The following is a 15,616-nucleotide window of genomic DNA, read 5'->3' on the forward strand; positions in this document are numbered from 1 at the left end:
AGCGGAGTTGGAGAAGTCCTCTTCAAGGAGCACATCGGACAATTCAATTCATTCAAAGACATTCGCGATCATTTGCCGTGCGTCGTTCAAGAATGTAAGTGTTGTTATATGTATCATTTAGCTCTGTAGTCCGTTCAGTTCATTGTAAATAGTATCTGTTATTTACAGTCATCATTATCATCTGTAGCATCCACATTTCACCCCGAGGCCAGTTCAACCAGTTACTTTTGTTACGGAGATATGGAATGTTCGCCGTTACACGGCACGGTATTTTAAGGGACAGATCCGTATTTACAGTATAGCCGTAACATTCATATTGTATATATTATATTCATTCATCTTGTATATAATGGTTCATCTTTATTGTATTTAATTGTATATATTTGTCATTTGTGATGTTTAATAGAAACCACGGATTCATGTCTATCATTTCACGGTTCAAACACGGATTATATCAGTCAGTTCACGGATTCAAATGTGGATATAAGTCCCTTTACACGGGATAATTATATTCACGGGCATCATTCATCAAACACTTCATGTCTTCACTTCGTGTGTGTGTGCAATAAATCAGACCTCATTGGAACATTGGCATCCGTTATTGTTCTGACCGGACAAACCTGTGGCGATTGTCACCTATTTCAAGTACACCAGCATATAGTCCTTTTGGGTTTCATTCCATCACTATCACCCTATTTTATAATCGGGTATGAACAACACAAAAACCCAATACTAGGTAGTTGTGAGGTGAAATCTTTATTTTAACGGGAAACATCTGAAACGTACCTTACATCTTACATCAAATAAAGCACACAGTGAGGGATGTGTTGCCATCAAAGCTAACCAACAACAGTACAGAGCAACAGGGCTTTTCTGACACACACTTCAATATCAAATCTATCTGCTAAAACTAGGACGATGACCCCTACAGCCACAGGAAGACCCACCAACACCACTGACACTCGTCCACTGAGAGCTACTGTGAATCTCAACAGTGCTGCCAACCATTCCAACAAACAGGTCCTTTCTGACGCCCTCCTCAGCACACTGCTCTATCAGCACGGCCATCACCTCCATTCACTCCAAAAGCTAGCCATCCACAGAGCACTCCGTGCTGTCATGTTGGCAGAGCTGTCGGCGTTTACCGTGGCCGCCTTCCTTAAGCAGTTGACCCGGGTTCGATTCCTGTCTGCTGAAGTATGTCTTTTTTTAAGTGGCTTTGGACAAAAGCGTCTGCTCAACACCTGACCTTCAGCTTTCCATTTTCTGGGATGCGGTGGAAGAGGGACTATAGCGGGGGGAGAGGGCAGTCACTCCACCCGGCCTCAACCCCAGGGTAATAACCCTGCATCCAGACCACAGCATCAACCCCAGGGTAATAACCCTGCATCCAGACCACAGCATCAGAGAGCCAGTTGCTATGGTGAGTGGTAGTGACGGCACCCACCACAATCCTGAGGGGTCAATCCAGCGCCTCATTGCATGTGTGTATGTGTGTGTGTGTGTGTGTGTGTGTGTGTGTGTGTGTGTGTGTGTTCCAAAGTACACACATACAAAACCGTAGTGAAGGCACATACCACAAGCCTGAGGGGTTAATCCAGCTCCTCACTGAAGCTATGACACAACGTGTTTGGGTTATACCGACAGCAAAAGATAGTCAAATCAAGCCACTGTGTGTGTGTGTGTGTGTGTGTGTGTCTGTGTTCTCAAAGTACACATTTCCTGTAATAAGCATTGTACCTTGTGATCAAAGTCAGCTGCATAGTAGCCATCGTTTAATCCAAATATGATCTCATTTTGATTCCTGGAGCGGATCTACAGAGGAAAAACAGACACACACACAAAACACACACACACACATTTAAGTAGTGGCTCGTGGGAAAATTAAATTACAAAATTTGGTTTGAGTGATGCATGTGCAAAAGAATGTCAATTTGAGAACAGTTTTATAACAGATATTAAAAACAGATACAGACGTGGGCAAAATTGTTGGTACCCTTCCGTTAAAGGAAGAAAAAGCCACAATGGTCACTGAAATAACTTGAAACTGACTAAATTAATAATAAATAAAAATGTACTGACAATTAACTAATGAAAATCAAACATTGCTTTTGAATTGTGGTTCAACAGAATAATTAAAAAAAATAAATGAATTCAACTGGCCTGGACAAAAATGATGGTACCCCTATAAAAGATTTAAAATAATTTGACCATAGGGACATGTTAAACTAAGGTGTGTCCTCTAATTAGCATTACAGGCTTCTTCAAACTTGTAATCAGTCAGTCTCAAGGTTTTTCTTGCATTGAGAAAATGTGGGCGCGCGCCTAAGCCGTTTTCCTGAGCGCCTACAACAAATCCTGAGCGCCTAAGGCAAAAAAAAAAAAAAAAAGCTGTCATTCATGGCGCAATTCAGCTTAATGTTGTTTTGAGCCCTCACTGTCGACTTCAAAGCAGCAGCTGCCTGGAAGGCGCATCCCACCTCCCACCCCCTGAGCCAATCATTGAACAGAGGCTGCTCCAAGCTTGCCAGTTTAGAGAAGACGTTGGTTTGAATTTGAGATTTGAGCAAGCAACTTAATGTAACTAGCTTTTAGCTGTAACCAAGGCACTTTACTTCAAAAATTTTGTTTTCAACCTGCTTACAAATCTGGTTAAAACAACTAGTGAAGGTGTTTTAGAATAATATTAATGCCATATACAATAACTGACTTTATGTTAACACCACTAATTAATGTTAGCTGTCTAATTATTTAGCGCAATGCTAGCATGCACCTACCGTAACTCGATTTTTAACCAAGGTAGCCTATTGTACTGCAAAATATTGATCGCGACCTGTTTACAAATCTGGTTAAGAAGATAAAGGTGAGCTGTTATTTATAGATATTAATTATTTCTCAGGCATCTAATGGCTTACAGCTAGGGGTGGGCGATATGACCAAAATCTTCTATCACGGTATTTGTAATTTTATATCACGGTTACGGTATATATCACGGTTTATTATACGTAGGGTGACCAGATTTGGGTTTTTGAAAAAGAGGACACTTCAGCGGTGGCGAAATGTGTCCACAGACATTTATTTATTGACCCTTAAGAACACTAAGGTGCAGAAACAATACTGCCTCAATAGGCTATTGGCCTAAGCAATAGTGGCCAGTATCCATTGAATCTTTAAATAGTAAAATAAAAGCAAAGTGTATGTAAAAAAAAAAAAAAAAAGGAAAAATCTTTCTGTGGCATTTAGTCCAGTGCTTATGTTTCAGTGGTTCTTTAATGTACTTTCAGAAGATAACTCAAGTGTTAAAACTTTCTTTTCAATGTGTGTCCATATGTTAACGCAATAATGATGAGATATTTTCTTTATATGGCCACATATTAAAATTAAAAAATTAAGAAGTTGGCCATTACACATAGACATATATACATAGACGCTCCATTGACCGCCTCAGCCCGTTGCTGCGACGTGCTAATGTGATGACGAGGTGATGACTGGTCTGTAAACAGACGCAAGTAAAGGATGGAGCTGCAGTTTTTCTGGATAAAAAGCACTATAGATGGCGTTTATATTTCTCAACCGAGTCGTTTTTATATTCAAGGGTTTATGATCTACGTGGAGTACCAAAAAAATTACTTACTTACTTGTCTCAATATTACTTAGAATCTCGTTGGTTTGGCCGTAATCGCCGTTGACATACATACATGTGATAATCGCTGCTAGACGCTCACTGTTCTTGTGCTCTCACAGCTCATTCACTTTGAAATACTGAAAAATAAATGCCTACACTAGACACTTTTCAGTCCATATTTTTCAGTATATTGAATCTTGCCCAACAGTCGAGGATTACTCAACAAGTAGGCATGACAGTCCTTGCAGGTTATGTGCTTAATTTTTTTTACTGGGTATCGTATTATACGGCTCTTCAGAATGTTCAAAAAAGTTCCGTTGATTTGAATGGGCCACCCCAACGTTCGCAGGTCTGTAATTTCTTTATTTTCACTGCTGCGAAAATGTAATGACCGCTGACCATCTTTCATATCATTCCGCAAGTAGTCCGGTCATTTAACGTAACGGGAAGTAATGGGTTGCTACGCAACACCTGAAACTTTAGAGTTCTATTTTATTTCTCAGCAGAAATCACAAAACAGCTACAAAATCGTTAAAGAGGTATTTTTGGAGGAATGTCTATTGTTTTGGCGAGTTACTGTATAATAAGAGGGATGAAGTATAGTTCGGAGGTCATTATCTAAAAATAAATCGATTGGATTTCAAAATAAGAGTATACCGCGGTTGAAACGGTATGGCCAAATCTCTCCCGGTAGACACATTTCTACCGTTGCACGGTATATACCGTCATACCGCCCAGCCCTACTTACAGCTACCTGTAAATCATCTAAACGTAGAGTAAGGGAGGTTGACTGCTAAATACAGTACACATTCCAGGCAGCTGCTGCCTTGAAGTCGACGATGAGGGCTCAAAACACCATTAAGCCGCAATTCATCACGCGTGCAATGCATGTAAGCGAATATGGTCTCAATAGTATGTTTCAAGTATAGGCTACAGCCAAAACCTCGTTCTGTTTTGATCAATAGTAATCGAGTTGATAAGCGTGTCTTCTTGTCTGAACAATACGCAACTGTGAGGTGCGCGAATGCACAGAGCGGCCAGCTGCCAATCACTCAACTTGCGTATGCATCGTGACTTCATCAGTCGGCGGTGATTTTGAGCATAACATTCCATTTTCAGTATTCACGGCTTTCAATGTATTAAAATATCTGCTATGTTGAGGACCTACACAGGTGTAGGCTATTATTTGATTTGTCTACCCGTTTGAACGAGTACCAGTAGACCGCGGGGCCTCGGGAGAGGCAGACAACCGCATTGGTTTATCAATGAAAGCTCAGCTCGTTCGTAGGAGAGCGGATAGATTTGTGTTGCATCTCGAATATAATAATATTAATATTATCATTGATAAACCGGTGCGGTTGTAAACTGTCGTTCCGCTGCTAGGGCCAGCCCGACGTGCACGAATACACCTGTGCAAATGAAATGTCCACTCAAAATGCTGACAAAAGTTTGATTTCCAACGCAGCCTCCATTGGTGGGCCAATAGAAGTTAAACACACTATTAAACATATTTGTGGACAGTTTTAATAATAAAAACAAAAAGAATGGTATGTAGGCAGGCACGTGCACAGATAGACCCCTAGTGGTGCTCAAGCACCTGCCCTTTTGCCCTGGATGAGAAAAGTGCCCCTTCTGCTGGAGCCAAATTTTTTCTTCATTCATCAATATTCAAGAATAAAAATTACTCTCTCTGTCATCAATTCCCCCCAAATGTGTTTTGATATATGACGGGGCATTTATTTGAGTTCTTGTGAGAATTTCGCCCCGACATGCTCCGCGGCGCTCACAAGCCCTACGCGCCCCTCCCTCCTCCTCCTCCTCCTCCTCCTCCACTCAGTGCTCATGGAGTGCTGAGCGCCCGGCCAAACGGCTGCAGCCTACTTCTTCTCTGACCCGCAGCATCAGACAAACAGGTAATGATGACGGTGTTTGTGCAATCCCCCGACGTTGTTTGGTGATAAATTAATCACAACATTAGCGCCGCTGAAAACATTACGTCGCAACTGGTCCGACTTTTTCTAAAAAAAATAAACAAACACACAACTCACGAAATCCGTGATTTCAAAGCCTTGTCCAGCTGTTTACTGACGTTTGTCATGTTTAATGAAGAGAGAGAGGGAGAGAGATACAGGCAGGCAGGCAGACAGACAAACAGGCAGGCAGGCAGGCAGAGAATTTAAAGGCAGTTAGGCAGAGAATTTAAAGGCAGTTTTACGGTTCTACAAATTAGACAGGTTCACTAGTTTTGTTTCATGTAATTATTGAAATGAAAGGTAGGTCTTAAGTTGAGCTACATGACAGTCTGGTGAGGTATATTATTAGTGTAAAGCTGCTTATGCTTCAACTCAGTCAGAAAACAGTAAAAAAAAAAAAAAAAAATGTGTGTGTACTGTGTTGTCAGCTTTACAGAGATAATGTAAGTCACTCTTGATCATTATGCACAACATGGATTTATCTCATTTACAAAATGTGCAGCATAATGCCAAGAAAAGAGAGACTAAAAAAGCAGGACAGGGAACTGCAGCAAGCAGCTCAGGGTAGCAGCTCTCTTTTATCTTGGATCAGGCCATCAACTAGTAAAACAAATAAGGGAGAATCAGTAACCCTACCTGGTTCAGAGGAGCCCATCATGGATGAGGAAGGACAGACAGAGTGTAGGACTGAGTTATGTTCAGGAGATAATTTGAGTTAGTTTGTTAACAAAAATAAATATTTAAGTTGAGAATATCCTACTGTGTTTTTTATTTATTTATTTATTATTATTATTTTTAATTTCATTAATAATTTTGGCGATGGGTGCCCATTTTTTTGGTTTGAGCACCTGCCCCCCAAAATGTCTGTGCACGTGCCTGTATGTAGGTTTGTATAATAAAAATTAATAGTAATAATAGATAAACTTGAATTTCATAATTTGTGTGTTCCATTTCTGACCACTGGTTAGTTCTAGAGTCTATTGATATACATTTCAGTAGTTTGCATATATATGTAAAGAGGTAAACCTTGATAATCTTTAAACCATACATGATAGCACCATGGGGCTTGGACTATTGTCAATCTGTTTGAATCTAAAGTGGAAGCAAAATGATTTCCTGAAGCAGATCCTCATTATTTATGAAATGATAAAATGTAAGCTAATAAGGTGACATGGTAACACAGACTGAGCGCGCAGCGCGCAATTTTTTTTTTGAGCACCGAAGACCCATTTTGACCCAGGAAAAACCCTGAGTCTGCCTATTTAAAGGGTGAAAAGTAGTCACTGTGATGTTTGTTATCATGGTGTGTACCACACTGAACATGGACCACAGAAAGCTAAGGACAGAGTTGTCTCAGGAGATTAAAAAGAACATTATAGACAAGCATGTTAAAGGTAAAGGCTATAAGACCATCTCCAAGCAGCTTGATATTCCTGTGACTACAGTTGCACATATTATTTAGAAGTTTAAGGTCCAGGGGACTGTAGCCAACCTCCCTGGACGTGGCTGCAAAAGGACAATTGATCACAAATTGAAGAGACGGATAATACGAATGGTAACCAAAGAGCCCAGAACAACTTCCAAAGAGATTAGAGGTGAACTCCAAGGTCAAGGTACATCAGTGCCAGATCGCACCATCAGTTGCTGTTTGAGCCAAAGTCGACCGAGGAGGACACCACTGTTGAAAGCAAATCATATAAATGCGAAACTGGAATTTGCCCAAATGCATATTGACAAGCCACAGGGCTTCTGGGAGAATGTCCTTTGGACAGATGAGACAAAACTGGAGCTTGTCAGTTTCAAGTTATTTCAGTGACAATTGTGGGTTTTTCCTTCTTTAAATGAAGGGTACCAACAATTTTGTCCACGTCTGTATATGTATCCAAACACACCAACTCATCAGCTTTTCATTTGTGTGTGTGTGTGTGTTTGTGTGTGTATGAGTCTGTGTTTGTGCATATGTCTGAAATCGTGTGTCCCTGTGTGTGTGTTTGATAGAGAGAGAGGGAGAGTGGGAGAGAGACTGTGTGTGTGTGTGTGTGCGTGCGTGCGTGCGTGCGTGCGTGTGTGCATGTATCTACATGACTGCATCACTTGCATCTGTCTTACCTGCTGCCCAGTGTATCTGAGTCCGTCCAAGTTGACCCTCCACTCTATGAGGAGCTGGAAGTGCTCCCCCCGACCCCCCCAGATCCTCACCACGAAGCAGGACACCGACGTGTCCAGCAGGTCAGGCAGCATGCCAAAGTCTAGACTCCGCCATGTAGGGTTCTACAACACACACACACATATATATATATTATTCACAGGAAAAGGTAGGTCACAGGGTGTGCTGACTCATTCAAGACATCCAAAGTGACGCCTGCAGACACAAAGCTGAGCAGCCACTCAGTGCAAGAGTCACAGGGAGCTTTCCTGCAAAACACACACTGTGTGTGTGTGTGTGTGTGTGTGTGTGTGTGTGTGTGTGTGTGTGTGTGTGTGTGTGTGTGGTTGACCTTCAGCTACAGGGGCAGATTTACTGAAGAGCAGCGGAAAGGGCAGAAATAGAGACAATGGATGAGAGAGACATGGAGAGGGGAGAGGGGGGAGAGAGGGAGAGAGGGAGGAGGGAGGAGAGAGGGAGAGGAGGAGGACAGGAGAGGAGAGAGGGAGAGAGACTAATGACTGTGCAAAACAGGAAAGAAAGGAAGGGGACCAGCAAGGGGACAAGAGCCACACAGACAAGAGCCACCGAAGGAGAGATATTCCTCCTTTTGTCATAGAAGTGAACAAATATTCAAAGTGTCAGTCAAAATCAGACAGCAAAAGAAATGAATGTCGGGGTACGATGAGAACAGGCTTCCTGACCAACATAACTCTCACTTAACACATATTTGGGTACCTCTACGATGAACGCTCTCTTAACACGCTCACCTATCTGGAGGGCAGACCACTGATCTGACGGCTACATGACTGGTTGAAGCCAGACTGACGAGAGATATGAAACTAGCCGCTGCAACTGTTGCCATATTTAGCCACGGTCAGTGTGCAAATTGACTGCAAAGGTGAATAAATAGGAAAAAGCAGAAGTAAGCAAAAGTATTTTTGAGATCTTATCTCCCTATCTCCACTGCAATGTGCATTCATGAGGCCAAGCCAAGGCAATTTGGTGTTCCCCTTAATGGTCCCCAGGCAGACAAAGCACGCAGACCTGGACCGCAAGGTGGATTACGACACAGTAATACCTTGAGTACTAGAATAACATCAATAATACATCCGTTAATGATCCGATAATGTAGCATCTTATTGTTTGTAATGTGTGTGTGTGTGTGTGTAGTTTGTAGTGTGTGTGTTTTTGTAGTATGTGTGGTGTTTTTAGTGTGAGTGCTGTTTGTACTGTGTACTGTTTGTAGTGTGAGTATGCATCATACTTGATCAGCATGCCCCAAGAATAAAGTATCTGACCATCTCTGACTCAGCAGCCGCTGATTGAATAGCTCTATGGTATGGTCTATACACTAGAAATAATAGTAGAACTAATAGCAAAAGAATAACTTAAAACCAGCAGGAAAATGCTGTGCGGCATTGGGACAGAATACAGTGCATTCCAATATCATTCAGTATTCAGACCCATTTACTTTTTCCAGCCTTACGCTAAATTGAATTTAAATTCGTTTAAATACATTTTTCCCCTTCATCAATCTACCCCATAATGACAAAGTGAAAAAACACTGTTTGTAAATGTATTAAAAATGAAAAACTGAAATATCACATTAACATAAATATTCCCACTCTTTACTCAGTACTTAGTTGAAGCACCTTTGGCAGCAATTACAGCCCTGAGTCTTCTTGGGTATGTCACCACAAGCTTTGCGCATCTGGATTTGGGGATTTTCTGCCATTTTTCTCTGCAGATCATCTCAAGCTCTAAAAAGTTGGATGTGGACTGTGGTTGGACCGCCATTTTCAGGTCTCACAGAGATATTCATTATGGTGTAAAACAAGGCTCTGGCTGGGCCACTCAAGGACATTCACAGAGTTGACCCTAAGCCACTCCTGCATTGTCCTGGCTGTGTGTGTGTGTGTGTGTGTGTGTGTGTGTGTGTGTGTGTATGTGTGTGTGTGTGTGTGTGTGTGTGTGTGTGTGTGTGCGCGTGTGCTCAGGGTCATTGCCCTGTTGGAAGGTGAACCTTCAGCCCAATCTGAGGTCCTGAGCACTCTGGACCAGGTTTTCATTAAGGATATCTCTGGTCAAGAGTTGACGGAAAGCTGAACGAAGCAAAGTACAGTTGCTGAAAAACACCCCCACAGCATGATGCTGCCAACGCCATGCTTGCTTCCTTTCTCTCCTTCCTTCCTTCCTTTCTAAATTTCAAGAGTCAAAACAAAGGTCCCATATACTTATGGCAAAGGGATATTTCAGTTTTTCCTCATCATGGGGTACTGATGTAGTGTAGACTGAGGAGTGAAAACACGAACCTGAGTATTGCAATATAACAACACTTCAAAAGTGAAGGGGTCTGGATACTTTTGGCATGCACTGTACATTGCTTGAGGACAGATCAGAGTAGACTGCTTGAGGACAGATCAGAGTAGACTGCTTGAGGACAGATCAGAGTAGACTGCTTGAGGACAGATCAGAGTAGACTGCTTGAGGACAGTATAGAGTAGACTGCTTGAGGACAGATCACAGTAGACTGCTTGAGGACAGATCAGAGTAGACTGCTTGAGGACAGATCAGAGTAGACTGCTTGAGGACAGTATAGAGTAGACTGCTTGAGGACAGTATAGAGTAGACTGCTTGAGATCAGATCACAGTAGACTGCTTGAGGACAGACTGCAGTACATTAGATGATTGCATTACAGCACCATACCAAATGCGCATTCTGTGACTTTACATGGCAGCATATTCTTTTGATGCATTAAAAGATCGTTCGATGTGCATCAATGATGTTGTTATACAAATATGTTATATGTAAAAGGAACTAATCAAAAAGCTTTTCAAAAGTTATGTAACATATATTCATATTATGTTATATATATTCCTAAAACAAGAGGTCATACATTTTGACTACCATGTTGGTCAGGATATTCTGAGGAGCTTCTAGCCAACATCTAACAAACATATGTAACTTCGGGATAACACAAGTAAAGACAAGCAAGTTGTCTACCAATATCACTACTATCACCACCACTTCTACCACCACCACCACCACTACTACTGGTTATACTGCAGCTCTTACTACTACTGCTACTGTAATAGTACAAGCTCTTCCTCAGTGGTTCAACCGCAGGACATGGGGTGACACAAACAATGTACAATGCAGCACAGGCCAAAAACATTACACTGGTTCTCCGTTCTGCAGAAGAGTCATTCATCACAGGGGCCTCTTTGTCCTTGTGTAATCACATGTCATGCGATGCCAAGAGACAACGTCACCAAACCCAGCATGTCTACTTTAGGATTGAACCCACCCTCTACAATTAATGGACTACTGTTGATTGTCTCCATCTTAAGTGATTCCCCCCATCAGCTACCATTCGGGCTCAGACCCGTGAAAGTTGACTGGTAGAGATCAAGTAAATGCAAGACATGCGAGAGGTGTTCAGACAGGACAGACAGGAGTCAGCATCACTCACCAAAGAGTCTCTGATGATTTCACTTTTGTAAAAGTCTGAAACAGAAAGAAGAGCGAGAGATATGGTTACATTAAATGATAAGCTGTATCATGAATATTGCTTGGCTTGCCTAAGCTATGTTGGTATTATATCCACTGCCTTCCTTGAACACCCAAACAGAGTGTCATTTAAATCCATGCCTTTGCACTACTGGCTATAAACAGAAGTGTCACAAAACTAAACATAACATACTGGAAATGCACAAGCAGAATGGGCTCAACATTAGCTTGAAATGCTTACATGAATAACACTTTGCCTAAACTATAAAAATAACCAGGCTAAAAGAAATATCAATCCTGAACACAGAGGATAAGGGCGAGTTTAAAACCCTGCCTGTGTGTGTGTGTGCCCAAACACAAAGACAGGAAGTGTGGTGACCTATGTGTTTTGTGTCTAGCCTAACTGTGTGGGGTCCGTGTAGTTTCTGTCCTTCTCGCAGCATTGCTAGTGTCAGGTCATGGACGATATAAAAACTACAGATAGATTGGGTACCATCAAGCTTAATTTAAAACAGTAGGTTCTAATGGACGTGAATGAGCAGGCTGCAATTCTTTATGCAGCTATGTCCATTAGTCCATTAGTCTACCTGTAGGCTGTCGTGGCAAGATATAACAAACGACTGGAGACAACCATGGTGGAATGTGGACTCAATATGGGTGCGGAAGATAGCATTAACAGCTTTTGACATTTCTAAACCAATCAGAGTGCCTCCTGAAAGTAGGGGCACAAACGAGGATGGATAATGTTTGGCTTAAAGTACTGTAGGTCGTGTTAGCATTTGTTTAGGGCTAGCATTTATGTGTATATACTCCACCATTCCAACAAGTGGTCTCCAGACTCATAGGCTGGTGCTGACCACACCCTGCCCTTTGAGGCCAGACCAGTTGCAACAATGGTCATGTTTGCTTTAGCGTGCAGCATTCAAAACATGCTATGAATAAGTTGTCGAATATATAAGCAATTTTCCTGCAGTGCTTCTGCTGTTCCTGAAATACTTTTGTCCATATTTGCATCTTCTCAGAATACAACAGCCATGTAGTTCTAATAGGACAGCATCCACCAAATTACAAAATATTTTTTTCTCTTCAAATGGTTATTATGTTGGCAGCCAAGGTGATTTTGGTACGACAACACAAACTGCTATGTTTCATCGTTATGTAAAAAAAGCTGATGTATTCGTTTATCTGCAGGGAATCTGTGTTTCCTCCACTGCACTGGTCACTGGTCAGTGGTGTGACCGATGCAGATGCTGCGTAACATCATTAGGGTCATGACCTTTGGAGATTCGGCCCTCCAGGCAGAGGTGCAGGGTGAAGTAGGTGTCCAACAAGGGGGAGCCATTCCTGTTGACGATGTTACGGGCCGCTATACTGCGCAGGTGGCGCAAGCGCCTCTGTGGAGGGGAGAGAGAGAGAGAGAGAGAGAGAGAGAGAGAGAGAGAGAGAGAGTGTAGAGCCATTGAAAAAGAAGAGAAAAATGGGAAGAGAGAAGATAGCAAGTTACCATGTATTCATCATCTGCCTGACAAATAAAGTCAAGCTGTTTCAGGAAACAAGTCTGAGAGTACTGGAAGTGGACGCATGTGTGTGTTGGCATGTGACTGCTAGATGAAGTCTGAGAGTACTAGAGTACTGAGTACTGGAAGCGGACGCATGTGTGTGTTGGCATGCGACTGCTAGATACAAGTGCTTGATACAATGCACTGTGCTCCAAGTCGCTGTCGGCTTTACATGGACTGAATGGGGAAAAAACGTTAAAATGTCTGTGTGTGTGTGTGTGTGAGACAGAGCACAGAGAGAGCACTATAACTCCATTTTGCACCCCTTTGCTATACAATCCTCAGCTGCTGAGCTAACAAGAGGATGTCACACAATTTGATTTCATTCTAGTGCACGCCAATGGCTGTGCAGCGTGTACAAAACAAAGCTTTGTGTGTGCTGGTAGAGGGCTGCTGTGGACACTGAAATACAATACAGAGAGAAACACAGAGAGAAAATGACATTTTACATGACAACTTGGCCTACCATTAGATAAAGGCTCATATACTAGTGTAAAAATGCTTGCTTTTCATTTTGGATAATCAGTAAGTGGCTGGTGAGGTAGTTCTTCATTTACAACATATCTGATGATATATTAGGCACTGCGCTAGTCTGTGTGCATGACAACAAAAAGGAAACTTATGAAACTTCAGGAAAACTTTTCTGATCTCTTGTTTGAAACTCTTTTGAGCTGGAAATCTTTTCCAGCGACACGCAGCTCTGCCACTGCTGCGACTTAAGGGCATTACAATCAGCCAGCGCCGATTGCACCCACCGATGCGCCCCCTGCTACGAGACGTGCCGCAACGGGGCCGAGCGAGTGGGCTGACCCGTGGCGGTGGTGGGCGGACGTCCAACTTCCCACCTGACCAGAATTCTTCATGTACTGAACTGCCTGCTCCACAGCAGGGCATTAGGGCCTAAATCTAAGTCATGGGATTCCCTATAGGATTACCAACGGAGCCAACGGAACAAAAATCTCCAGCCACGGAGAAATGGCCAGGGGTATGCAGGGGTGAAATAATGTTCAATCACAGGCTACAGGAGGAGAGAGTTACCATAGAGTGCAGACCTCCGCCATTTAAAAACGTCACTGATCAAAAAGAACTGTATCAGGAAACACTGTGAAATATCTTCCAAAGGTCATGCATCGAGATCATTTCAGGAAAAGGCCCGTCAGGCCATTCAGGCCTGTCCCTAATGTGACCAGAGCAGAGGATCTATCCTCCAAACAACCCTACACTTACTTAACCCTTAGGCTAACCGTTCATTTTAAAACACATGTGTGGCTTATATCCATTCTGTTTCCAAGCTACTGAAGTGGGCGACACAGGAGTGTCAGGAGTAATGTCTTCATCAGGCTAGGTCAAAGGTCATATGGGTATCAGGAGAGCATTGATACTAGGCATTATGTCACAGCCTATTCATAAGAGGGACAACAAACATCACAACAAATAGGAACTTATTCCTTAAGCAAAAAAGGTTTACAATATTGTGCTATTGTGTATGTCGGTGCTAATTGTGCTGTGCTGAAGCATATGAAAGACTACCTACTAGTACTGAGTAGCTGTGGGAAAGAGTTAGCTACAGATGAGATTTACCATGTTAAACTGTTCAGATGTTTAAGACTGAAGCACAGTTATCGCATACATTGTCAATAGAGATAGTCAAATACCAAGACTGGGCATAAGCCTGTTGAGCAACTATAAAACAACCGATGTCGACTCTGCTGACACCGGCAGTCATAACAGAAAAGCATAGCAAAACAACAGGGTTTGCCCACTTGTAGGAAACTTAAGAAGACCAGAGGGGAACAAAGCTATTCTAATAGTCACATTGGAGTACTGGTACCGATGGGTGCAAATAAACGGCCACACACATTTACTGTTGTCAAAATCCACGACCAAGTTGATGATTGTATTCAATGCTTAAAACATCCAATTTTGCGGCATGTAAATATTGCAGCACGCTTCTACCGAAAGCAATACAGGTAGAACCTGTGACCTACCGTAATGTCATGTTGTAACTGTCAAAACAATGGACTTTGAAAAGTTGTGTATGATACAAATCATATCGGTCACATTTCGCAAATTACCTGGTAAGGGTTTCACTCTTACAAGTTCAACAATGCGACATTGTGAATTGATCCGTTCATTTATTGTTACATTTTATTCAGCATTGACATCAACTGTTGTTGACAATACAATTGTCATAGGTCAGGTTTAGAGCAATGATGGGCCTTTCACTGGGTTCAGGTACCCGTTAGCAAATTAGCTTGCTAGCATTGGTAGCTTGCTAACAAGCTTTGCAGGCCTATTTGAGCTCACTGCTGTTTTGACATGTGACACCGAGGGACAACGGAACGGATCATTATTTATTTCAAATGTGTTTATTCCGATGAACTGCGCACCTGCATAACGCTCAACCTACCTGCTGGGATGTGAGTTCTACGTGCAAAGCACGAGAAGATGAAGCTCCCGGGTTACTGACAGAAGCGCCGGAGACAGCAAGATCCCAACCGGCGATGGAGCTCATCCTCCTATCGGTAGTAGGTGCGTTTGCTTCATTCAATAAAACAGCTCATGCCCACCACCAACGCGTTTCTTGTAACAAAAGGCCAGGGCAAAGTCTCACAACACTAACTGTAATAAGTGGAGAAAAATATCTATTTGATGAAAAATATGCCTTGTCGCAGCAGTTGGTAGCACATCATAAACAAAATGATACTTGCTTAGGAGGCCATTATCCGTTTCTCTTGCGCACGCCCAATCATAGCACCAATTGGCTCACGGACACATCAATGAACAAATAGCCGTTTG

At 42.3% G+C, this 15,616-nt stretch overlaps 1 protein-coding gene across 2 annotated transcripts in view; it reads right to left on the minus strand.

Moving 5' to 3' along the window:
* Nucleotides 1–15,529, minus strand: part of uvrag (UV radiation resistance associated gene) — a 64,365-nt gene extending 48,836 nt beyond the window's left edge. For both annotated transcript variants that reach the window (XM_031572194.2, XM_031572193.2), the window contains exons 1-5: nucleotides 15,228–15,529; nucleotides 12,535–12,652; nucleotides 11,221–11,255; nucleotides 7,708–7,869; nucleotides 1,741–1,815 (exon numbers count right to left, since the gene is read on the minus strand). In XM_031572194.2, the coding sequence (XP_031428054.1) occupies nucleotides 1,741–1,815; nucleotides 7,708–7,869; nucleotides 11,221–11,255; nucleotides 12,535–12,652; nucleotides 15,228–15,332 (495 nt within the window). In that variant the 5' untranslated portion in view covers nucleotides 15,333–15,529. The remainder of the gene's footprint in view (nucleotides 1–1,740; nucleotides 1,816–7,707; nucleotides 7,870–11,220; nucleotides 11,256–12,534; nucleotides 12,653–15,227) is intronic.
* Between the last annotated feature and the right edge of the window lie 87 nt (nucleotides 15,530–15,616).

The sequence above is a fragment of the Clupea harengus genome, chromosome 8, assembly GCF_900700415.2.
Source record: "Clupea harengus chromosome 8, Ch_v2.0.2, whole genome shotgun sequence".
Lineage (NCBI taxonomy): Eukaryota > Metazoa > Chordata > Actinopteri > Clupeiformes > Clupeidae > Clupea > Clupea harengus.